The sequence below is a fragment of the Ambystoma mexicanum genome, chromosome 3q (assembly GCF_040938575.1).
Source record: "Ambystoma mexicanum isolate Mex_15411 chromosome 3q, UKY_AmexF1_1, whole genome shotgun sequence".
NCBI lineage: Eukaryota > Metazoa > Chordata > Amphibia > Caudata > Ambystomatidae > Ambystoma > Ambystoma mexicanum.
Window position 1 is genome coordinate 1,223,370,054 of NC_090926.1, and position 26,636 is coordinate 1,223,396,689.

The 26,636-nt window shown below is 45.9% G+C and overlaps 1 protein-coding gene across 1 annotated transcript in view; it reads right to left on the minus strand.

The window, feature by feature from the left end:
• Positions 1-26,636, minus strand: part of RTBDN (retbindin) — a 206,382-nt gene that overhangs the window by 78,233 nt on the left and 101,513 nt on the right. Inside the window, exon 2 of the mRNA XM_069604133.1 lies at positions 12,132-12,294. Coding sequence (XP_069460234.1) covers positions 12,132-12,288 — 157 coding nt within the window. The 5' untranslated portion in view covers positions 12,289-12,294. The remainder of the gene's footprint in view (positions 1-12,131; positions 12,295-26,636) is intronic.

Sequence of the window (26,636 nt, forward strand, 5' to 3'; positions counted from 1 at the left end):
AGGGCAAAAGGCAGCATACACACGTGTACGCTGCTCTTTGCCCGACACTTTTGCACTCTGCTGTGCGAATGATGAAAATGTGGTGATGGGGAGCTGTCTATGTGTATGTCAACAAATAACAGCTCTCTGCTGCCAAATTGCTAATTTCATTAAAATGAGCTGTTTCCGCCGAGCCCTGTCATTCTGCTTCTTCTCCGGCAACTGCGCTTAGTAGGTCCACAAAGATTTTGATCGCGATTTTGACCAGACAATACTTAGCAACTTCAAATCTTTAAAGCACTACACATAGCTGTGCATCGGGAACACTCCTCTCTGTGGAGGAAAGTACAGGTCTGCTGAACGTGTTACATTGTGTTTTTGATTATTTGTAGGGAAGCCAGCCTGGCACTTCTGCCAATAAGTGGCTAGATGTATTTTCACACACCTTTAGGCTAAAATTTCATCTGGGCAAATGAATGTTTCAAGCGAGACTATCAGGGAGTCAAATCCATGGTCTGGCCCCCTTAACCCACAAAAGGCTGGACTGTTCCAAAAAAATAGGTCTACTTGGCAAAAGTCTCCCACAAATGCTAAGCGAGACATTTTGTTTAAAAAAACAAATTAGCAGATTTTGCGAACTGATTTTGTTTCTCTAGTAGCAATAAAATGTATTTGGTTAGCAATGTCACTAATTTCATTTCATTATCATAGGAAGTTACTGGTAGCTGAAGACAGAAAATGCTGACTCTGAAACAGTGTGCCCAGGACTTGCTTTGCTATATTGCACAGTTCCAGAAATTAGTTTCAGAGCTCCTCTGGTCTGTAAATGCTCAGATGACGATTTTTCAGCATGGAATCCTGGATACATTTCAGCGTGCTTTAGTACACTTCCAATCTCTGCCCCGACCACTATTGAATACCTTATTAAAGTGTCATGTCAAATGAATCACCAAATATAACACTGCTCGTCCGAATGAAAGACAGACGTAACCGAAGAACATACCACCATGGAGATTCAGGGCACAAAATGTTTGATCACTACTAGCAACTGACTGGTGATAATTGACTCTTGGCAAGTAAGACATTTTGTGATGTCTGTATGTATAGAACTGTAGTGGCAAGTGACTTTTAATGTTTGCCTACTAGCTTGCAACTTGAACATTTGCCCTTTAGAGATTGGTGGACTATGCAGCCTGCCTCCTTTGGTAGGGCAGAGTAAGTGACGCTGAGATGTCCTGTGCTTTTACTGTGGAAACAAGTACAACTTTGTATGGGACTTTTCTTATCGAGTTTGGGAAATAAGAAAGTGCAAAGATAATGGGGAACTCTTCTTTGAGCGCATCTTATTCTCTTGTGTTCCCCATGTGCCTCTTCTCTGACTACCTCGTCTTTGCACATCTATATACCCCTTCAGTTTCCAGGAACAGCCGCCCTAGTGAAAATGACCACCTTTGTTGTCTTTGGGGTAATGGGTAACTATATCAGGCCTTGCAAATTCTTAAAAATCCCACTAAACCTGCAGGTCGAGTTCATTAATTTAAATACTCGACCTAACAGAAATGCACTTGACCCAAGGTGAAAGGTGACAAAATATTTACCGGTGCTTTTTGTAAATTGGTGCATGTCGCCATGAGCACACTTACATTTGCTGCAGTGCTGTCAAGCATTCACACTGGAACCTGTATTTTCCATTTACTACAAAGTGTGTTTGCAGTAAATTAAAAATAAGTTTCTAACATCCCCATACTCGCCAGTAAGGTTGAGTATCATGCAAATGGTACTCGCCAATGATAGTGGGCAAGATGATTTTACGACCCCTGGGATGTACAGTTTTCCAGGCAACACTCAATACCCATTTGAATGGTCATCCTTTGGCAGTCCATTCGTAGACGGTTCTCCCTTAACACCCGGAGTCACAACGTAAGCAACCACTGCTTTGCAAGTGTGAATCCAAGATCATCAGGCGTTCATCCGCTTTAAACTTCTCAATGCTATAGATAAACCCCAGGCTCTAGCACTTGCCTTTATTCCTTCTCAAACGGAATGCGAAAACACTCAGATAGCTTTTGCTAACAAAATCACAAAAGCTAGAGTATGCATTGCCTCTTCTCAAGCTAATAATTCCCAACCAAGTCACCATGTAGAACCGACGACCACCAAGGGAAAGGAGAAATTCCAATTTCAACAAATCTCTATTGATGTCATGAAGAAAACACTGGCGTCTATGAAACCATCTTCCTGTGCCGAAAATAAACTTCCCTCAAGATCATTCTTGAACATTCAGACATGTTTTCCCCATTATTCACTAAAATTGTAAATTCATCCTTCCGTGACAAAAAAGTACCGGAAAACATGAAAAAAGTCACCATCACACCGCTTTTAAAAAACCCCAACTTAGACCAACGTGACCCTAACAACTTGAGGCCTATCACGAATTGCAATTTTACACTTAAAGTCATGGACAAGATAGCAAATGCACAACTTCCGGAATACGTAGAAAGGCATGAGATACTACACCCACAACAATCTGGTTTTAGAGCCTTACATAGCACAGAGACAGCTATGTTGGACTTACAAACCAAAAGGCTGGAAATTATGGATAAGGATAAAACCGGCTTACTAGTCCTCTTAGATCTTAGTGCCACCTTTGACCTATTAGACCACCAGCTACTAAAACAAGCACTTGACACTCGTGAACACTCGTGAACACTCGTGAACTGCTCCAAGGAAGTAATAAGTTGGCTATCCTCTTTCCTTGAGAACAGGATCTCAGGGAGCTAGTCTGTCCCCACTGCTCTTTAACTTTTACATCCGCTGACTGTGTGAGCTTCTAGAATAACTCCAGGTGTTCTTTATCAACTACGCTGACGACACCCAGCTGGTCCTGGAACTGAGTGGGGATTACGCGAAAGACAGTAGGACATTGAACACACTTTACAAGAATATTGAAGAGTGGATGGGCAACAATTGCATGTGCCTCAACAGCAATAAGACCGAGCTAATGGTCTTTGGGTCCACCCAGGCACGAGCCAAACTCGCCTCCGACTATCAGGCATTTCAAATCAACGAATCCCGTATTGAAGTGGTGGGCAAGGTTAAAACACTCGGCATGACCCTGGAAGCCTCCATTAATGCAGTTGCTCAAGCCATGTACGTTTAGTAAAAACTGTAACTATTATATCAGACTTCTTAAAGCAATCAGACCCCTACTTAGTGAAAAGAATTGTGCTACTATAGCCAGAGCTACCATCTTGTTGCGCCTGGATTATGGAAACGCACTCCTCGTAGGTGCGAGTAAGCAAAGCATGCACAAATTCCAACTGGTCCAAAATAATGCGATCAGAACGATTAAGCAAAATACAAGAAATGAAACATCAGTGTAGTCCTTATGCCTTACACACAAGTGTCTTTATGGCAAAGCACCAGCCTATTTGAAGTCCAAACTCACCTTCTATAACCCTACCAGGGCACTAAGATCAGAAGCCAAGGGCCTGATAACCACCCTGAAACATAAAAAAGAACTTGGTATGGGTAGAGCGTTCCCCAACCGAGTGGCAGTCAGCTGGAACAAACTGCCGATCTGTTTTAGGCTGGAGACTAATCACTCCTCCTTTCGTAAAAAGCTTAAAACTGTGCTCTTTAAGTAAACCACCCGGTTAAGACTCCTGGTGTAAATAAAATGCCCTAAATCTACTGTACTGTGATCTGTCCTGTCTCACTTTGTGCTACTACTTCGTCTGTCCTTGTCTCTGTGTATGCGCCCCAATGCTTGCGGGCAGTCGGCGCAATATATATAAATAAATAAATGTTGCCGGTCCACAGGGAATTCTGGGGATGGTTTGCTTATGGGGAAGAAATGGATCACAGGAAGGTGTAAGCTATCCTTGTGCTGCCCACATCTACCAATCTCACAGAACTATAGCGATTTGAGGAGTCTCTAACTTTTATCAGTGATTTGTCGAGAGAATTGTTATATAGCTGATCCTGTTAAAAGAACCTTTGTATATAGAGTTCCTGTAGCATCTTGTGTGTGGTGTTCCATATAGAATTGTTATCATTCAAGCACAAGAATGTTAGAAGGGATGGAATGAAGAGAGGGAGGTTATTTGGGGATTGGAGCCCGTGGAAGGTGGATGTGCTGCAGCTGTATATCATCTTGAATAAAGAAGACATTTAATGAGAATGGTGAATAATCACTTTATTATACTGGCAATGAGGGCTGACTTCCATTGACAGCTGCGGCAGAGCAGAAATGGGCACATGAACCCTGAGTGCCTTGGTGTTTTATTTCCTTCAGGTGCCTTCACTGGAACATCTTGTGGGGATCAGAGCTTGGGCTCCATCTGGCATTTGTGCTAGACAGCCCGGGGCAAGGGCCACACCGCTGAACCTGGGTGCGAGGACAGCTCACAAGCTGAACGTTGGATTGCCGATGAGGATTGACATTGTAGTGTGAGGGTCAGCTGAAGGAGAGCACTGTGGCGAGGACTGTGTCATTGTCAGTGCTGAGCTAACGAGCGCTTGGCATTGAGTAAGCAGGGCATTGTAGCCTGGCTTTGTTTCCGCTTGGGTCCTGAGCGTATGCTCAGTGACGTGGAGATCACATGAACCAACAGCAACCAACTGCGTGCCTGTCGCGTGACAATGGGGGATGCTGTGTGACGTATCCTACTTAGGACACAGCAACAGGAGCAAGTTTGTGGCGCTACGGGCTCAACGATCCGAAGGCCGCACAAGGTGTCACAAAGCTAGGCAAGGAGCAGAGTCAGAAAAATCTACAGTCATTGCCAGATGTGGCCAGGGACTATGGAAAAGGGAAAATGGACTAGGCGTAAGGTAGTCACTACCGTGAGTAGCTTTGTTAATACGCGTCATGTGATATTTTCCCTTAGCTTGACAAAATAATAGAGAGACCATGGTTGTAACACGAGAAATGCATTCCTCTGTCACTGAAACATAAGCCTCACATGACTTCCAGAGAATTAACCTTATAAATGTTCTGTGCTTCTCACCATCTTTTAATGTGGGAAACCTGCAGAAACGGATTTGCAACTTCAATACTGGATTGGTAAAATTCCACCCGACTGGCGCTTTCTCACAACCAGCGTGTAGCGTCCGAAGGTCCTTTGTTCGAACCCTGTGCCGGTCAACCTCTACGTTACTTAACAGTGTCCGACTTCTGTATTTCATGGCTCCACCATCACAACCAGCAGAGTCATGACGTCACCACTCCAGGACACACTTTGGAGCACAACAGAGTTCCGGCACTCCAACGGTCGGCTCCCACCTCTTTACCCTTGCACAGCTGGTAAGTGGGAAATACTCTCTCCGGACACACGGCAAGTCCATTCCAGTTCCTGAGGATCACAGCCAACGCATCCCTGCATAGTTCCTTTTGCTAAGGGCCATTTGATGCAGCCGGTATCCTCACTTAGGGCAGCGCCTCCCAGAGATGGTCCCATCAAGAGTTCATCAGTGCCATTTACTGTGGACTTTTCGCTACCGAAACCTTGCCAAGTAGCGTGCTCTGACACTCAGCATTACATACCTTTCTCCCAGAACCATACCCCCTTCTTTTTCTTGTGACGGGGTACAACTCCCAATCTACTTCTCCCTATTTCATTGATGGGCAGCGACTCCCTCCAGGGTCATCAAATGGGCCACAGATATTCCCTTTTTTTAACCTGTGTGATGGGACTTACTTGCGGGGGCAGTGATTCCTCTTCTTTCTCTTCTATACCCCCCACAGCAGACTGGTCACCTTTAAACGTATTTTCTTCCCACGCAGGTCCGCTTCCAGTCTTTCAGGAAGACCAACTCGTTGCCAGTGAAGTGAAGCAGGATCCTCTGACACATAGGTTAGGTTCCAGCAAGTTACTTTATTCTGATCATATTAAGTTACAGCAAGATGACTCTGTGAGAAGCACTGGCACCCGTTACCCAGGCAGGGGCTCTCCAACTGGAACCTTTACTACAAGCATTCTGTCACTCACAGCATTACATTCTCTCTGACCCTCCCTTGCATCACCAAGTACCTACATCCATCACAAGCACTATACAACACTCCCCTTCCTTCCAGATCTCATCACATTACAATGGCGCACATCACAACAGAGGTATCCAGAGAACGGGTTAAGAGAGGTTGGAGTACATAACTGGGTGTTGGGTGTGTTTGAAGATAAGGTAAGGTGACTTAAAGGGTTTATTCATAAAATCAAATTGAGAAGAGGGGCAATCCCTGTGGTGGCCAAAGTAAAAACAAGTCCTTTGGCACCCAGAAAGTAAGTAGAAAAATAATTGAATAGTATGGTGAGTGAAGGAGTGGTTGAGCAGATAGATGCTACAGAATGGGTCCGTCCTATTGTTGTAAAGAGTAAGGCCAATGGGACAGTAAGAATTTCCATAGACCAGAGAGAAGTTACCAGAATAGGAGTGAAATTTGTATGGTCAAAGGAGTGTGATAATGAATTTATGGGTGTGAAAGAGAATATCATGAAAGTGCCCATACTGAGAGGTTTCAAGGATGAGATAAAGAAAACTGTGTACTGTGAAGGCATCATGAGTCAAGACACAGACAGCAGGTTCAAGTTCGTTAAACTTTTATTAAATTCAAAATGCAGGGGAGGGGGTAATGCCTAACTTGCCCAATGGGATTTTCCTACCTAAAAGAAAACGAAGGATAGTCTGGGTCAGGAAGTCCAAATCAAATGTCTATCTGTGTCCAAAACCTATACTTGCCCCCACAAATAACTATTCAATGTGTAGGGACGTCAGCATCAAAATGAATAGTGTTCAAAATAAAGTTCAGAGCTCCTTCCAGTACTTTCCTTGTCAGCTTCCCATCCCCAAAGTTCAAAGTAGTTAATAAAACACAGGGGGTCCCTTCCCCAAGAGTTCAAATCTTCCAGCTTTCATCAAAACAACAAAAGGGATTTCCTCCCCCCTAGAGTTCAAATCTTCCAGCTTTTCAAAACAACAAAATTCCTCTGGATCCTTCACAGTCCTTTTGACATCAGTTCAAAACAACACAATTCCTCTGAATACTTCCAAGCTCTTTTGACATCAGTACTTTTCACTGGTTCACATAGATAGTTCTGTTAACTTCAAAATCACATAAGCGGCTGTTGCAAAACACAAGCTTCTTTCTGGAGACATTCATTAGAGGGGTACTCTGTCTAGGTGCAATTGTCAGACCACATGGTCCACCCATTACAGGTCACGCACCCGACACCCTTTCTTGACTGCTTTCCATCAACATTTGGCCACTTCTTTCCTTTAACAGTGAATCTTGGTTCTTTCATCAGTGTCACTCTTCTAACGCTGTTCTATGGCGTGTTTGGCCACTATACACTTGGTTACCCTTTTCTGTATTCTGGCTCTTGCCAATACAGGATTCCTCTTAACCTGCAGTTCCTTGAACTCTTTCAGCTTTGCCCGATACTTGGTTTCTCATCTCATACCCTTCTTGGTATTCTCTTGGCTTGGCTAATACTTGTATCTCAAAATCAACATTTCTGTGGTATCTGCCACATGACGGGTTTTCTCTTACTCCATTCACAAGTGCTCAAAACGTGCTCTGGGCGGCATTCAAAAGTGCTTATAATGTCTTTCAGTTTGTTCGGTATTCAAAAGTATTTGTTTCAACTTCCCAAAGCGCCGCAGTGTGAGTGTTGCCTTGTTTCCACTCACCAGTTGCACACAGCAGCTCCCTTCTGTTTCTTTCAGTCCTCGTTCGACTCTCCGGCTTCCACAAGCTTTGCCTCTTTCGCAGCAGTTTAGAGAGCACCACTCACTCTCCTGGTTTCCCGTGGCAGCTGCGGTCCTCGGACGTACCACAGTTCCTCCTGTGCCTACTGGGAATGGAGGGTAGCAGGACTTCCAGACCCTCTCTCGGCCGGCCTCTTCCTCAGTGTGTCTCTCTCTAGGTTGACACGACTCCCGGCTCCGGTGTCTCCAGCTTCCTTCTCTCCAACCTGTTCCCTCTTTTGCTGTGCGGCAAGGATTTTTATATCCATTGGGAGTGTCAAGTGACCTCAGGTGTGGGTCATTAAGTCCAATTGCCTGACTATGGCGAAACCCATTAGGTGGACGTGCCTGGCTGTTCCACCTGTATACCCCCATAGCCCTCTTCTTTGTCTCAGTACCAGAATGGTGTTTGGGGAGGTCTGACTTAAAGGAACTGTGTATAACTCTTTGTTGTCTCCTCCTCGTATTGGTACCCGACTAATGTGTGTCTGTATTAACGAGATATATGTTTGTCCCACCCAAATGAGGATGTGCCCTCCTAGTTGGACTCTTCCTCTTCCCAGTGTTGATACAGTGTTTCTGGCAGACATTTTGGAGGGAAGAAAAGGGAAAGGGCTGACAGCCTGAAAAGGCTTGAGGGATAGAGGGTTCATTCTGAAAAGGGATTGGGGGATACCATGTCTCATCTAAGGACGTCCTCTTCCCCAAGTACCCCCCTCCCAGGTGACTCCCTTGCATATCTACCCCCAGGGTCAGGATCCAAAAGCGATGGCCTTTCCCTGGCCACCTGAGAGGGGGGTCCAGGGGGAAAAGAAGTGAGTACGCCCTCAAGTTCCTCACAGTGCACAGAAGCATATGAGGAGTGATTTTAATGCACGAAGATGGTGTAAAAGAGAATACCATAGCGTTTACATCTTGCACCCTTCTCGACTACAAGTAAAGTGCAAATGTTTCCTTACCTAGAAGACTGGTTAGTTGACCTCTCCGGGATGGCGCCAATTCTTTTCAGCTTTTCCAGTACCTCCTTCGTCTGTTTATTTCAGTGAACCCAGGGAGAGCGGGAAATCAGCATTTAATGCTTTAAGCACCTGACTGTCATTGGTTTCTGATGGGGCACGGAAGTAGCCCAGGTCTTTCCCATATTGGAGAGAATTCAGGATATTTTGATCACTTAAAATGTTTTCCTCAATAATGACCAGGCCACGAAGTGGACGTTTCAGGGACTGTGGGGGCCCGTCTCAATTCCAGATGTGCTCAGTTCGCCTCTCATCTGGGAAATGTCATAACTCTCTGGAGTATGCATACCCATATCTTTGGAGATATACAGGGTGATTCGGGTGGTCCTAGGGTATCTCTTCCAGGAAAAATACCTGTAGTCCCTTGGTGGCCTAAGCGATTTTTGTTTTAAAATCTGGCGAGCATGTCATCACTAACCTTGGGGGTGCCTTCCTCGAGGCAGAGAGTCCTCTCTCAGAGGGAGAGTGGAGTTTGCCATCCCTCCCCTCAGTCTTTGAGTTTGTCAGCTTGCTTCCTGAGAAGTTAACCCTTGGTGCTCTAGGACTCTCGGATCACAGTATATGGTATATCATGGCCCACAGATATCCACTAGTGATCAGTACAGGAGCAAGTGGTCTTGTTTTTGCCACTGGTGCCTACATTGTAAAGGTAAGCCTTTACCCTCCTTTCTAGATGCTGTTCTGTCCTTTATCTCTAAGCTGCCCAGCTCTGGCTTGTCAATTGATTCCTGCCAATCTTAACTTTTGTCCGAATGGCATACAAGAGTTTTGAGAGAGTAATCCATCTCTTCCCTCCAGTGCGGCCTTCTTACCCCTGATGGGACCTCAAACTGAGCCTTGCAACTTTGGCTCAGAGGCCCTACAAGGATATGCTAACTATTTAGCTTAGTTACGTCTAAGACGTTCTCCTTGTGGGAGTGACACCATGCCGTTGAGTCCGCAAGCTTGTATTTAATGCCTCGTAACTTTACTCAATCATTCATGACGACAATGTGGTCCTCTGGACCCACCCCTCATTTATTCCCAAAGTAGTCTGAGACTTCTTTATTAATAAGGAAGTCTTGTTAATTACCTTTTGTTCCAAACCCTTCTTATGAAGCGGATATGATTCTCCATAATTTTAATTTACGTTCAGTGCTTCAATTGAGTGTTGATAGGACTAAGAACTTTTGTCCATCTCCATGCCTTTTTTTTTTCTATGAATGTGCCCCTCGTCTATAGCTGGCTGTTAAAGCCACCATAACCCTATGGGTAGTTCCCTTCGTGTTGTAGAGTTAAGCGTGTCAGAAATGACATCCTCCTAAAAGCTATTGGCCCACTTGGTCAGCACTATGGTGGCTTCAGAGACTTTTCAGACTCATTTCTCCTAGTACATCATTGCCAATGCCACTACTTGGGCTTCACCTTCTGCTTTCTGAAAATACTTAAGGATGCATACCAGCTCTAGGGCTGCCGCCAGTTTGGTCCGACGCTGCTGTAGAATATATTTCGCTGGTTCAAGCTAGGTCCTTCACCTCTCTAGGTTTGCTGTGTATGGCAGTCTCCCAAGAGTATTTAAGGAGGAGGACAGGACATGATAATGATTTTATATAGCGCTTTCGCAAAAGCGCTGTGCGTAGAACATTTAACAGACAATTATCACGTAACGGAGTTGGTAATCTTTGATTGACCTCGGAAGAATGAAAAGCTGAGTTGGCCTTGCCAGGATTCGAACCTGCGACCTACATTTACAAACATATTGCAGCAGCGAGATCTCCACCCACTGAGCTAATCTTACCAGCTAAGACATAGGAGTAGGTACCCAAAGTTACTAAAGTAGTTCTAGTCTTTCCTCAATACGCCGTCCCACCTTGCCTGCTCTACTTTGACATCAGTCAGCTATGCCATAGGTATGTAAGAGTGTGCAGGAAATAGCACTATGGACCAGGAGTACAGTAGTCACTATGGTGAGTAGCTTTTACTTGATCATACTGTTTACATGGATTTATGAGACGGGCGCAGGGGTGGTTATTATGGCAGTTTCATCTGTTCCTGAATACAAACTAGTGAGGTCAAGGGGTGAAAGTGACAGCAGTGCGGGATACTCTTCACGTGCAGGACCAATGCACAGTGGCGAAGAAAAGATACAGCGGTTCTATGTCATAATATCCTGGCTGAAAATGTAGCAGTAAAGATGAAGAGGTTGAAATAACAAATTATCTCAAACAGCATAAATAACACAAGCAATTGTAGAAAGTAAAAATGTTACTATCTTTTTCTTCGTTTTTTTCCAGGTATGGAAATTGTGTCCAAATGTAAGTATTTATTTTAAAATCTTTAGTTTGTTATTGATTTAGTAGTATGGAGGGATCTGTCCGGAATGCCCCAGATCAACTCGGGGCCTCTTCAATTGCCCACCTCTTCAAGACCCACCTCTTCAAAGAGTCTCTCCTCCTCAACACCTAGACCATCATGTCGCCCCCGCGCCACCTGACGCGCTAGATGCCGTCTGCCCCTCTCCTCGCGCCACTGTGTACCAGAGGCGTAGCCAGGATTGTCTAACAAGTTGGGTCTGAAGCTAATATATTTGGGCCCCCTGCAGGGACATTAACACCTGTAAATGCCCACAGAGCGCTGTTGAGTGGGCATTTACAGATTTTGGGTGGGTCTTGCCCGCTCAGGTCCTACCCTGTCTACGCCTCTGCTGTGTACAACTGTACCCCTCCTCTGTATCCTACCACCCGCTGTATAGTTGTTCTGTGGTTATCAATGAAAAGCGCTCCGTTATGCATCTGTAATGTTGTACACCTCTGTAAAGCGCTCTTTTATGTATCTGTATTGGTGTATACCTCTGTAAAGCGCTCGGATGCTTCTTGAAACTAGGTCCAAGCTGAATGAATACCATAATAATAATAATAATAATTGCCCGTACCCTATTTCTGTCTGTGAGGGAATAGTTTCAAATAGGGAAAAGCATGGTAAACCCACGCACTCGTCCAATCATCTCCCACCGGCCCAATACCATACTTATGCTCTCCAGAGCTTTCATGCTTTTGTTTAGATCTACTTTATGAATTTCCATTAAATATTAAAGCCGGATATTTTTTCCATCATTAAGTTCTTTTTGCTTTCACCTTTACATCTAGAGCAAAGCAGCAGTCCCTATGTGTGTGCTCAGGCTTTTGATTCAGTGCAGCTGCGCATCTCCGGCAGGGAAGTGGTTAACTTCCCGGAAAGCTGGTTGGCAAGGCCCAAGATTAGCGGCTCACACGGCCCGCTAATCATACTTGGCGTATGTAGGCCAGATGGTCAGACTTTGCTTAATAACCCACGACCGCCATTTTGTGTCCCCTTCTGCACAGAGTACTGCTGTGCCCAGGTGCCCCTCCCCCGCGCCCCAGTCCCACTTACTGTCCGAGTACATCTGGCATTCCCAGAGCTGGGGCTCGGGTCCTGGGGAGGACTTGTGCTTCCCGCCAGTCAGGCAGCTGTCTTCTTGGGCCTTCACTAGGGCGAAGAGCAGGGTGATCGTCCAAGCTGCTCCCAGAGCTCTTCGCTGGGGGGTCATGGCCACCTGCGCAAGAGAAACATGCAGACGGTTAGGCCTGGTTCGTGCGACAAGAAATCGGCTCAGTTCACGTATAACTTCTCAAACATTACGCCATTCTTGCACAGATATTAAAACAAACAAAGTATTAACACGCACCAGAAAACGTATCTGCATTCCCCCAACCCCTTTTGCACTCCATGGTCGCGCGCGTAAAGAGTTTAGTTATTAAATTGCACATTGCACGTGTCCCAAGACTGATTCGGCCCTTGCATCGCGCGGCACAGCAAATGCAGAAGCTGTTTATTGCCGTTTTTTAGTGGCATTCCCCCTGCTTAGAATGTTGAGAAATTGGCCACCATTGCATGAGCCGCCTCAGTGAGAACTAGTTTACACTCTCGGATGGCCTCTCGTGCAAGCTGAACTCTGCCACGTCAGTCAGTGGTTAATTTGTGTTCTTTTTTTTTTTTTTTTTTTTTTTAAAAGCTAATTCTGCAAAGGCTTTCTAGCTTTCTAGCAGCTGTTGCTGGTGCACCCTACCCACACTGCAAATGCCGGCAACTGCTGCAACCCACAGAGTTGCAATAGTCCCTGCCTCAGCCGCCTCTCTTGCCAACTGGTGGTGGCTGGAAGAGCTGGAAGATAGGTTTGGGCATTAGAAGGAATTATGTAATGCTCTTTTAAAGGGAACACTTGACAAGGAGGTTTAAGAAATCCCCTAAAAAGATTTTCTAGAAAATCTGCGTTTTAAAGGCACTTGTGGGCAACTTCTTTTCTGAAAGGAATATATTTGATTGCGTCTTTATGGATGGCAGTTTTTTGTTGTACACTGCTTCAGCATTTTCGTGGCTTTTGGTACATTTGGTATTGAGTGTATCAATCGAGGACTATCAAATGGATTAAAACAATATGTTCTATTCAATGAAGCAGATTCATTGATTTAAAAAAAGACTGATCAAACTCAAAACATCACCTTAATCACTGGTTAAAGAGTTGACTCACACTGAATTCACCAAACAAAGTAAAAATGTCATGTGTTATTACATGATGTTCTTACTACTCATATTGTATTGTCAATTTCTTCCATGCACGACCAGTAATTGGGTGAAAAACTATTTGATATAGAACCTATCAACTATATTATTTTGAGAAAAGAGCATTACTCTGACACCTAGTAAACCGAGTGAGCCATACGATCACCTATGCCCACTGACGCTAGATGGCTGCCCATCAAATCTGTGCTCTTTCCGCTCTGGATCAGCAGCGGCTGAACCCGTTAGGGAAACAAGAATGTTTTCCTCAACATAAAGTAACTAGGGCCAGGCCATGGCATCGAGAGAGAGACCCGTTGGCAAACCTTACAAGGAAGAGATGTTCAGATTAATACTGGAAGGAGGTATGTTTGCAGTATTTACAACCATATTACCTTTCAGTGAGAAATGTCCTGAGAAACCTATTGGAGAAAGGGCAAGCACACACCACAGAAGACAACACACCCATTGATACAGCATTGCAAAAAAGATGTTTTAAACAAGACACACGGTTGGTATTTACTCCCAAATACTGTACATGGTCAAAATGGCACAGGCCTACTCATGGTGACAATGACCCACTTGAAAAAATGTAGCTCGGTTTCAATACACGGCGAAGGCACACATGCTCAACAAACACGTGGTTTTCGCTGCACTGTTAAAATAAAGTGTACCAAATTAAGTGACAGTGGCATTTAGCCTCATAGCCTCATTTCATCCATGGCGCCTGCCATGATAGTTCTCATCCATGGGTTCACCATGAGTTCACCGCAGATCCATGCCCAGTCTGAACACATCCTTATTTTAATAGGGCCACCGTCCTTGGACTCATCTTCACCTTCCCAGCTTAGACTTCAGTGTTATCACCCTCCCAGTTTATCACCCTCCCAGCAAACCTTCATCACCTTTCAGTGAAACTGAGACTGTCCATTGACTTCCGTGAAATCACTAAAATTAGCCTTGTTTGGAGGGTGTCAAGGTCTTGCACAGTCGACTAATATTCACCCTCTCCAAAAGCCCTGTGTCTCACAATGGCAATCCCCCTTCTACTGTATTTTTCATTTTTGTTGATTTCAAGGGGATTCCCCTACAGAAACATCTGACTTCATCCCCTTTGGTAAAGCAGTAGGTTGAGAGGTGTGCATCTAATCATCAACCCCCCAAAACAAATTCTGACATTACTCTTTTCTTGGAAATCCAACATATTCTGGTTGAGTGGCATGCCATTACAAATCCCACTGCATGACCCTCTGCCTCGCCTTCAAGGTTCTATTATTATGAGTCGTGCAACTTAGTGAGGTCAATACCTGTGGTGGCTCTGAAGGGCCAGAACATGCGCTAAGCTCCAACGTCCGGCTCAGGGCATGCTGCGCAGTGCACTTTATAAAGCAATCAGTTGATAGAGTGCAGCAGAAAGCAGACACTTTGCTGGTGTGCAGCAGGTTGCAATAGGCAGTCAAGTCAAGCGCACCATTTTCTAGAAGGTTGCTTTCGCCATTTTCCATGTGCGCAGTTTGAATGTACCCTACATTGTTATGCTGCTGCCGGTGCAGTGCTGCGTAGTTGGTATGCATCGGCTCACCCAGTTGGGCTCAATGCATGCACTTGCAAACCTCTCTGTGATTCTGGAGCACCCTGTGCTGAAGGAAAGGTAAGCCTATGCCCATATTAGCCCGTCGTCTGTCCGCAAGACCTGTCATGCCCCACACATAAGCCAGTCGCTAGAGGTGGTAACCCGGTTGGTGGCCTGTCTGCACAGGCCTGACTCATATGCCGGCACAGCCAGCTGGCATTTGCCCACACAACACTGACCATCTTCATGTGCAATAGAGCCTGGTTGTGCATATTACTACAATGTCGGGATAAAGCAACGCAAAGTGCAAAATTGGATCTCTGGTGAGAGGTCCCTTTACTTTTTTGATTTTTTTCCCTCACTAATTTATCAACTTTTTCACTCGAGTCCTAATCTGGGGTCTCATTAGGGAGTTTACTCTATGATTGGCCCCTGAGTGAGAGGGCCTGAGCTTCTCAGCGTTGGGGTGTTCCAAAGGCACCCTGTTCTATGTGTGAGAAACCCTACACGCTCAGCTGTTTGGATTCCTCTGGTGTTGGCAACTTGCGATATATGTATACAACTTGACTGGGGAACAACCTGCTGTACTCCGAAGATTTCCCCTACTGGGAACCTCTCGACTTGGTTAATTACAGAGTGCAGTGGCTTTACTTTGTTCCTATGAGAGAGTGAGTAGCCAAACAGGGTCATGTCCACTGTCTGACTCGGAGAGCGAGTGCTATAGTGAAAAACCTCAACAATGGATGGTTGAGTGAACAGGTTTCTGGCATCCTGCTGGAATCCACACCTGAGATAACGCCTGGAAAATAGCCTACAAATGATTGTATTTGTCATCCCTGCAGTGAAGGGGCGGCAACCAAAAGGTTTGTAGGATGCATCTTTCTGCTGAAAGCTTAGTATTCATCCAGCTTCCAAATTCCATATTTAACTCAAGAGCTTGCCTCCTTACCTTGTCGATGAGTCCCGATATAGTCTGCTGGACAGTACCTTGCCAAGACCAATCTGGTGGTAAACCTTGCCAGTGTCTGAGTACACCAGACATCTCAACAGACCATAGTGAACTGAGCAACAGGCACTCCCTTCGCCTGCAATTGTAATTGTTTATTTGTAAAACGCTTGTACACAAGTGAAATGCTTCAAAGCCCTTCAAGGCGGGAAGAGAACAAGGGGATATCAACCTCATTCTTAGGTCTTCAATAATCCTAATGATCTAAACCACAATAACTAGCATACTAGGCCAGAGGCTTTTCTACTGATATAAGTGCATGAGAAAAGAGTGGGGAGAGAGGGTTGGGAGAGAGGGAGGAGATACAAATACAAAAATGTTGGTTATCAGTGCGCATATGGATGAGTATTTCAGGCACAACCAAGCAAGGGAGTGGGGACAGAGGAGGATAGGACAGACATACCTGCTTAGCCTAGTACATTCAAAGTCGTGCTTGTGCACAGACAGGAAGTGTGAGGGAGGGGTACAAGTGCACCTAGTCTAGCAGGGGCCAGGGTTAAGTGCAGAGTGGTTGCCACTATAATGGAACGTATTCCAAGTGCAGTAGTGCAGGCAGAGTGATTGCCCCGGAGGCAAGTGCAGGACTGGCAGGGTAGCCTGGGAATTGTGAGGCTCTGGAGGTGCACCAGGCGACCATTCACCGAACTGAGCAGGTCGGAAGGCAGGAAGCAGGAGATAAGAGAAAGGAGGTTAGCGAGGGAGAGGGAGAGAAAAAGAGGAAGAGAAGAGGAAGTTCTTGAGGAGTTTCCAGAACTCAAGGAGGTCTGCCTCAAGACAGAGAGAGGCAGGTAGGCTGCTCCAGTGGCAGGCACCTGCAGAGGATAAGGATCTACCCCCAAATCTCTGTTTGGAAAAATGGCTCACCCGCAGAGAGTTGGAGGAGGCCGAGTGGAGGGCTCTGGAAGGAGAGCCTTGTGTACTATACAGAGGAACCTGAACTTGATCCTTTCAGCTACAGGGAGCCAGTGGAAGTTGAAGAGGTTGGAGAGTAGAAGTAGGAAGATTGAGGAAGAGACTGTTGCAATAGTCCAGTCTGGAGAGAACCAGGGCTCTGGAGACGGTGAGCCTCTGGGAACGGTGAGAAAAGGTAAATACCTCCTGAGGAGGTGTAGCTGGTAGTGGGACTTTTTGGACAAGTCTGAGATGTGCGAAGAGAGGGAGAGTAGAGTTGAAGATGACCCCCCCCATATGTATTGCCTCACTAATGGGTGAGTGCGCAGGCCCAAGAGTGGCTGGTCAGAGTGAAAGTGGGAACGTAGGAGCACGGGTTCCAATGAGGATGATCTCTGCCTTATTGGCATTAAGGCAGAGATCACTAGCAGCACAGGACTGAATTGCAGACAGTCAGGGATGAGCGAGGAGGAGGAAGAGGCCGAGGGTAGCCTGAAAGAGAGCTGTGTGTCATCCGCATAACACTGAAAGTTGGCGGTAATGGCAGAGATCATGCTGACCAAAGTGGCCATGTAGACATTGAAAAACCAGGGGGAAAGATCAGATCCCTGGGGGACACCCCAAGTAGAAAGAGTGATAGCGGAGTTATATCTGGCAAGGACGGTCCGAGAGAAAGGATGCTAGCCACACCAAGGCCTGATCAGTGATGCCCAGGGTCTCACAGAGACAGAAGATCAGGATGTTGTGGTTTACCGTATCGAAAACAGAGGAGAAGTCAAAAAGAATGAGGACAATGGGAGAGTTAGAGTCAAGGTTTGAGAGCAGGTCTTCTCAGGTGTTCAGAAGAACAGTTTCTATGCCTCTTGGTGCTCTAAAGCCAGACTGCTTGTCATGGAGACAACCAACAGATTCAGTGTGGAGGGTAAGCTGAGAGATGGACACCTTCTCCAGGAGTTTGGCCATGAAAGTGATGGAGATCAGTGATAGTTTGCCGGAATAATGGGGTCGAAAGAGGGGTTTTTAAGCAGAGTGTGCACAAGAGATTGTTTGAGAGAAGTGGGGAATACTCCAGTGGCGAAGGAGAGGTTGCAGAGGTTTACCAAGGCTGGAGCTAGAGAGTCAATGTTGTCCTTGATGGTTTTGGAGGGGCAGGGGTCCACCTGAAGATCCCCATTTCCGTTCCGCTGCCCTGCACTTGCTTTTAAGGTCAGCCAGGTCAGAGTCATACCAAGAGTTGCACTTTTTGGCAGGCTTCAGTCGGACTCTCATAAGAGGGACCAAGATGTTGAGAGTCTTGGAGTTGGAAAGGAAAAAGTTAGAGAGGGCTGTATCAGGGTGGGAGTCAGACGCAAGAGTAGGAGGAGGAGAGTAGGTGGAGGCAAAGGCAGCCACTGACACTTTTTTCATGGGTTGGATGACCTTGAAGATCGGAGGCAATGCAGGGTGTGCCGGTGCAAAAGGAGAGGAAAGCTTCAAGTGAGTGGAAATAAGAGAGTGATCAGTCCGTGAGAGTGGGGTTGTGAGAGGGATAGAGAGAGAGGGAAGTCTGTGGAGATAAGAGCATCTAAGGTGTGGCCAGCAGTGTGCTTCAGACCATAGGGTAGAATGGAGAGCGAGAGAGAGAGAGAGAGAGAGAGAGAGAGAGAGAGATGCATAGGTTGCGGAAAGCTGTTGAAGAGTCAGGATCAGTGATCCAAGTCAGGATCTGTGATCCAAAAGTCCTGTGCTCCTATGAAAGCTTTGCTGCTCATCCAGGCAATTTTCTGGCATGAAGATTAGGAAGCATTGGACACTCAGGGTATTGACCCTGTACAAAGTCTGAGGTCTGTCAATATGAAGCATCAATCAGTAGAAAACCTTTGTAAGAACTGTTGGGGCTCTAAGATCCTTTGCATCCATCTAAACTGCAGCTGCTAGACACTGACTGCTTATTCCATTAACTGTAACCAGGATGACTGCCCCAGACAGCTGCTCCACTCTCAGGCAGTTTAACCTTCTCCAGTGGCTATTACACAGATCAGCTTGCCTGCTGATCTTCTCCATTGCCACTGGAGTCATCGCTATTCCACCAGAGACTGGAAACTGTCACTGTCGACTGCCATCCATTGGAGGGCATGACGCGTTGACAGATAGTAGTTGGAAACGACCTAAGATATCTGATCATGGGGTTCCCCTGCATTTCAATTCCAACAGAGACGTCCCCAAACATAGCCAATCCATGCCCTTATCTTTGACGTTGGGTCTCTAATTAACATTGTTGGTACCGCAACATCAAGACTAGTATCCCATTCAGCCAATCAGAAGCAGATTCAGGTCCCAAAGTGCATCTTTAGCAGTCCAAGCCACACTTGGCAACTGAAGACTGCTTTTGACCTAGGACGGTGCCCTTGAATCAGGTCACAACCCTGAACTCACGCCACAAGTTCAATAAGGGCATAGGACACACAGTTTAGTGGCATTCGACCGAGTCTGGCACAAGGGCCTGCTGCACAATATGATTGGCCTGGGATTTCCGAAGTACCTGGTTAAGACGATTGCAAGCTACCTGGGAGAGTGCACCTTCCATGTCACCACACGGTCTGAGATGTCATCATCACATCCCCTCCGAGCAGGCGTGCCACAGGGATAGAACCTCGAATTCTTCCTGTTCAACATGTTCACCGACTACATCCCGACAGATCTCCACAAGACCGACCTGGCACTGTATGCGGACGATGTTGCATTCATCTCCCAGTCATTCAGCGAAAAGGAAGTGGTAAAGAACCTGCAAACTTCATTGGACCATCTCGACATGGTACAGCGACTGGTGGATAGACCTCAACACCAGCAAGACAACTGCAACACTGTTCACTAGAAAGAAGATCAAGGAGCGCCCGCTCATCAGCCTCAACGGGGAGACCATCAAGTGGGAGCAGCAGCCGCTACCTTCGTGTGATCCTGAACAGCAAACTCACCTGGGGAAACCATATCAAGAATACTCAGCAGAAGGCAACAGGAAAGATGGCAGTGCTGTACCCACTTGTGAAGATCAAGTCCATGCCCCTCCGGACAAAGATCAACGTCTACAAGGCGATCATCAGACCTACACTGACGTATGCCACACCAGCTTGGATGACCTGCCATGAGCGATACTGGAAGAGTCTTCAGATAGTCCAGAACAAGGCCCTGCGAATATCGTCTGGAGCTCCAATCTGCACAAGGATAGCAGACCTTCACAGAGACCTGGACATTGAGATGTTGGACGAACATCTAGCGAACCTGAGTAAGAACTTCTGCCAAGGACTGGATCAGCACCTGAACCTTCTGATCAGAAGACTCACTGCCACCACTGCAAACCCTTTTGATCGCTACCTGTGGCCCATCACGACGAAGAACCTGTGAAACAAGCCCTTCTGTGACAAGTCCACACAGATCAAGAAGAATCCTAACCCCTGACCACATACTCAACCCAGGAAATTGGAATAATGAGGCTCAAGCCTCGGTATCCAAAAATCACAGCTGATGGATAAAATCTATCAGCAAGAAGAAGATAGACATAGCTTAGTGGCTAGAAATCACGAAGTGGGGGCGTGGCTTGGCACCACTGAAAATGGACGTTTGAGCGTTTTGCTCTGCTCTGTCCAGTCTTCAAAGACTAGCACAACCGTAATAAATGAATTAAAAACAATATAAAAGCATCTCTGGACGTCAGAAGTAGTGAAGAATAAGTGAAGAAGCTTATGTGACAAAAGGAATACGAAAAGTGGCATTTTGCATCCCGTGTTCGGATGACCACGTGTGCTGTGGGGGACAGACAAAGGAAATGGTGGCGTAACATACTTCCAACAAAAGGTAAAAGCATTGGACTTTGAACCCACATAAGCAACGAGTGAGTGCATATAATGCATACAAGGTCTGGAAATAGAGCCAGGTCTTGGACCCTCCTGCCCTCATCACTAAGCCGATTTGCCTAATGCCTGCGGATCATACCTGCCTAGTCTCTGGGTTTACCCTGGGGACTCCGGGTTTTTACGCTCTTCTCCGGGTCTCCGGGGAAGAGCGTGGAGTCTCTGGGGTTTCCCGCAATCCAAGGAAATCCGCCCACACCTCGATGTGATTGAATGCAAATACAGTTTGTGGCCTAGCACATCGAGGTGAGGGTAGAAACTGAGGATCTGTGACAGATCTGAAGGCCGGTGCCCAGTTAGCAGCATCTCCTGCACCATTATGAAGAGTGAGACCCGCGCACACGCAAAAAAGAAAAGAAAGACTGCTCTTTTTATTTTATTTGTATGTTTGGGTGTCTCTCAGCCGTATTTGTATATATTTTTTTTCTTTAAGTGGTCGCGACGGGTGGCAGGGTCTTGGGGGAAAGGGCGTGGCATCAGTGACCTCATTCCCCACGTTTTGCTTTTGGGAATGTGGGCAGGTATGCTAGGATGGTTGTTTGCATAGGTCTCCCACCTTGCATAACCCCCAGAAGCCATAACTGCCTAACCCCCGGAATTTTTCTGGAGACTTTGGAATTGTAGGCATTTCTCCCCGTCTCCTGAAAAGACCCTGCAATCTCAGGAATTTTGTCAGTCTTTCCGGGTCCCGTCATATTCTCCACCTGATTGGCTGCCGCTGGACCCGGAAACGGCGGGAAATGTTCGTGCCCACTTTGCCTCAATGCGACCACCGTAATAATGCTGCTTACAATCCATGCCATTGGATTGAAAGCAGCATTATTTCGGTGGCGGCGCCGCCTTCATTTTGCTTACTAGCATTGAATGAATGATTTTCAGTGCTATAGTAAGCAAAATAAAGGCGGAGAAAATGTTTCTAATGACAGCTACAACAACCGAGTTTACCTTTTTGACTGGTGGCCAGGGTGTGTGGGAGAGCCATGTGCAAATGGGCGGAGGCTCGTGTGGCTGTGGGTGGGGCATACATCTCAGGAATTTTGATTTTCAAATGTAGGCAGGTATGCCAGAAGCGCACGCCGTCAAGCCGCAAGTTTAAGATTGTATTCCAGAGGCTGGTGGAGGAGGTAAATACAAGCACCGTTCCCGCATTTGAACAATAAGAAAAGCGAGTTTGCCTGCCACCTCCTCACAGTGATAAACACTACTCTCTCACGCGTAATAATTAGGAGGTGTGCCTACCAGTTAGCTAAATATATTTAATTACTGGATTACCGGAGCTGCTGCAGACACGGCCTGTACATTAAATCCATGCACATCTTGCCAATCTCAAAGGATGCTCTACGCAATGCAGTTCTAGTAGTATTTTTTTTAAAAAACAGACTTTTTTTAGTTTTTTTTTTAACCTTTTCTCAGCTATCTCAACACGAGGGCTCTATTGATCCTGATTACTACAGCTGCCGCCATAGGAGCAAAGCGTCTAAAATACAAGCCCATGAACACAGCTGGGGTGTGTCTTACATCCTTTTCTCCCGCTGATCCATCACCCAAGCACTGCAAAGACACAAAGTAAACCCTGGTATTCAGCAATGGTCTGGAATACACTGCATAGGCGCTCAGTCTCTTCACACTTATGAATCAGCTACATGGTGAGTCATATATTAAGGGTTACGGAGAAGAATATTAATTAAGAATCCTAATAAGCCTTATGATTTTCTAAACCTACCATGTCTAACACTGCCATGTGGTCTAAAAGTTCTCATTATTCGTGAGGTCTGTGATGTGATGTGAACTGGTACCAAGCTGTTATCACTTGTTCCTCCTCGGCACCGATCCCTGCAGCCTCCAAATTCATTCCCAGTCTGTCCGTCCATCCTAACTGAGGAAACGATACAGCAATCAGCTGCCAGACTGTGTAAGATTGAGTAAAGGGTGTCAACACACCTCATGTTATCCAAGATTGCAGCCTGGAACCACAAGCACTGCTGGCACTCCCAGCGTAAACTCTGGATTCCTAGTGCATTTCAGCCAGGGTTGCAAGAGTGGAAAGTGGTTCTACTTTCATATTAGTACACATCTTCTGGTTCAACAACCACTTTGAGAAATGGCAGAGATCAGTCATAGAAGTATTTCCTACCAGACCTGCATCTCAAGAACCTATTCTGTAAACCTTTGTAGGTGTGAGTGTTTCCTACAGAGTAAGCAGGAGCTAAGCAAAAGAAGGGAAGCTGGCACTAAAGATGGCCTACCCTCCGACCACTCCTACTCTACAGACAGCATTGCGCAAGGATCTCCACCAGCATCTTTCCTAGACATTCAAAACCAGAACATACTCATCAAAACAAGCAAGGAAAACAACCACTCAAAAAAGAATCAATCAACAGCAACTCGAAGAGACCCAAGGTTGACCCTCCATTGCCTAATAAAGCACAGAGAGACCCTGTACTTGATTTAATTATGTCAGAGCTTAAAAGTCTCAGACCTTTCTGTGAGAAACCTGAGGGTATTCTCACAAGCAGACATCGAGAATCCCCTTTTCAGGTGGCCAGGGAAGGGCTGGTGCTCTCATATAGCAAATCTGGGGGGGATGGGCGAGGGAGGATCACATGGGTAGGGGAGCCGAGGGGAATGCACCAGGGACGGTATTTTACTGGAGAAAGGGACGAGGAAGACGAGGTCCTTGAGGCTTTTATAGGCTGGACCAACTCGATTTTCCTTCCACCCAATGAACCTCCTTTACCAGAATCCAACATTCCCGCTGCATCTGGTAAATCCATTAGAAACACTGTTGCACTCGAAAACCATATCTCCCAGAATCTCTGTTTCCTACCCGAATGCTCCCAGTCATTCTCCACGTCCCTCTGATTATTCTTTCACAAACTCCCAGTATACTTTGATAAAACATTACTGTTCCCACAATCCCCCATATTCATTTTACAAACCCTATAAATCTCCCCTTTCTGAGTTGACCAATCACTCCCTTCCTTATGACATCTTTTCCCCATTTTACCCCGTAGGATATCTAGAAACTCTAACCCCCTCCTTTTCCAACACAAACACTTTCTTACACTGTGACAAACAACAGACTAAAACCAAAACTGTTTACCTGACATGTCCCAACCCAAGGGCCAGGCAGAGTCCGGCAAATACCAATAACTATGCACACTTGTCTGCCCTTCCCCTTCCCAACGAGGATAAAAGGCGGAGCATGAGAGCGCCATACGAGCAAGGCCGCACGCACGAGGAAACGGCCACACCGGACCGGCAGTTCAAGCGGAGGAGACATGCAGCGTGACCTGGAGGGACAACAAAGGGGGATCTGCCCTTGCCCTTTTCACCTCAGATCTGCGAAGCCTCTGAAGTGGAAATCGTAAGACTGAGAAGACTAGCTGGCGTGTGGTGTGACGGGTGTGGGTTGTGTTTGTTGAAACCATGAGAACCAAGAGGCCTTGGCGGCAACCTTGTTGAACAAAGAACTTGTGTGAATGAGCTTTAAAGAAACCCTAATAAAAGGTTCAGAAGCAGAAGGGTCAGGCGTCGCAGGGCGCTCATTCGAAGGACGGTGACCGAAACCCTGTGGGTTGTGTGTGTTGAAACTATGAGAACCAAGAGGCCTTAGGAGAGGCCAGTGTGAAGTGTCAAAATGGTCCTAGGAGGGACAAGCAGAACCCCTTGTACATTCAAAAGTCTTTGACACATTGAAGAAAACTGATTGAACAGTGAATGTGTGAAGCCTGACTGGGGGCTAAGAGAAAGCCTGACTGGGGGCTGGAAAACCAAGGGTAGTGAATGCTGCATAGTGTTAACACCTATGAACATTGTGACGACAAGTGTGAAACCGGCTGAGGGATGTCCACAATGAATAGTTTAAGCTTGCAAATGTGAACCTGACAGAGGGATGCCTGCATATTTAGGGAAAATCGGAATATACACATGAACATTGTGACGACAAGTGTGAACTCGGTTGAAGGATGTCCACAATGGATAGTTGTTCAAAAGAACATTGAGATTGGCGAATTATGCGTTTTGAGTGAAAGGCCCTAGTGAACCCTATTAAGGAAGCCTAACACTGTACGAATGATCAGAGCCCGGCTGAGGGGGATCCAAAGGGCAAAGAGCAATCGCCCAACGTGAAAGATTACCAAAGCAACTTTTGTTTTGTTTATCGTTTATCGTTCAGCAGGCCTTCTAAGGCAAGAGACCCAGAAGGTCCTGGCATCGTTGAAAGGAAATGTAACATAGTGCTGGCGAGGCCCACGAGTGTGCTGTACTCAAAGGTCCTGCCTTATCCTGTGGAGAAAAAAAAAGCGGAGGAGGGAGACCCCAGCCCTACCATCCTGTTTTATGATTTGGTGAACACTTCTTTCTTTTCTTGTGAACATTATCCCACACTACTTTGTAATTTAGTTGTAATGATTGGCAATCGTTTTTTATTAGGGTATGCAGTGATAGAATCTCAGCAAAAATATCACCTGTATAAAAAATCACAGCAAAAATGATGTGGTTTGACCCGTTAAAGGTGTACCCCATTACACCATTTAAGGGGTCGCCCGCTCCCCGTAAATGGTATAATGGGTAAAGGGGTGCAGAGGTGTCCCCTGCATCCTTTACATGGATTGCGGCGGCAAAACCACAGCCTTTTTGCTGTGATATTTTGTGTCCACTGCCATTTTTCTGCGATTTTAACACATGGAACCTTTATTAGTATAGGCCCTTTTTATTTGACAAGACGCCACTAGGACTCCCTTATTATTCTTTGATGGCCATAGCTTGAACCCAGCTTAGATTTAGGTTAGGCGTTTTCTTCACCCTTTATAGAGTTTAATAAACACCCTTGAACTGTCATCTCTTGTGTCTGTCTTTACTGTTGCCACCATGAGTTCCTTACATTTCTTAGAAGCTACCAACGCCAAACTGGATGCCATTGAAGAGAAACTAAATAAAATGGATCTTAAAGCCCAACTAACTTAAAAAGAGAATTGTAAAACTAGAATATCTCCCACCCAAAATAGGATCAATGGAGCAGGAGATCTACAATATACAAAGGTGTTGTGAAGGTAGCAGAAATCGTAATAGGAGAAACAATATTCGCCTATATGGAATCCCGGAAGGGGCTGAAAAAGACAAAGGTTTCCTGCAGTCTCTACTTCACAAACTATTAGACTTGTACTCCAAAACTAGCCTAAATATTCAACGTGCTCATCACCTAGGACAGAAACCTAACTCTTCTGTTTCCTCAAACTCAAGACCCAGAGGTCCAATCACGTTCTTCCTATAGTATACCAAGACTATGCTAGTCTTCGAGGCAGCAAAGAGGAAAAAGATGTTATGTGCCATCCATGAGATTTTCTATCTCTCGCAAGACGTCTAGAGGGCCTCTGCGGGTAGGAAAAAACAGTTTTTGGACTTTAGACATTTGCTACGGGATTTTGCACCCTGCTAGATGCAAAATCACCCACACTGACAGAACTATGGATTTTGATCGACCTCTCGCTTCCTGGATAATCTCTTCACTGAAGAAATGGAGACGCAAGCAAGTGCACCACTGTTGTCCCACAGTCCAACTCCTTGGACCATCTTCAAATACCTGAACAGAATCCACACAAATTAATTGGTATTTCAGAAGAAATTGTGCTCTGTTATCTGTCTCTCTGATATTGACGTAGTTACCTCATCTCCCAACCACTTACAGTCTATCACCGTTCTTATGCAATGCGCCCTAATACCCTTGGGTCTGGTGCGCAATATAAGTAATAAAACAAACAAAACAAGTAATAAAACAAGCATGATGATACACGGTGCGCCAAATGTATTCCCTTCATGCCATCTAGATTTATAATCTTGCCACTAATCTCAATATCACTTTAATATGCCATACTGCCATACTGTATCTATAGTAACTGCATGCCTACATTACAAAGTAGGATATTGTCAGCTACTTAGTTTAGCATCTCCACACTGCAGTGCAAGTGCACTAGAAATCC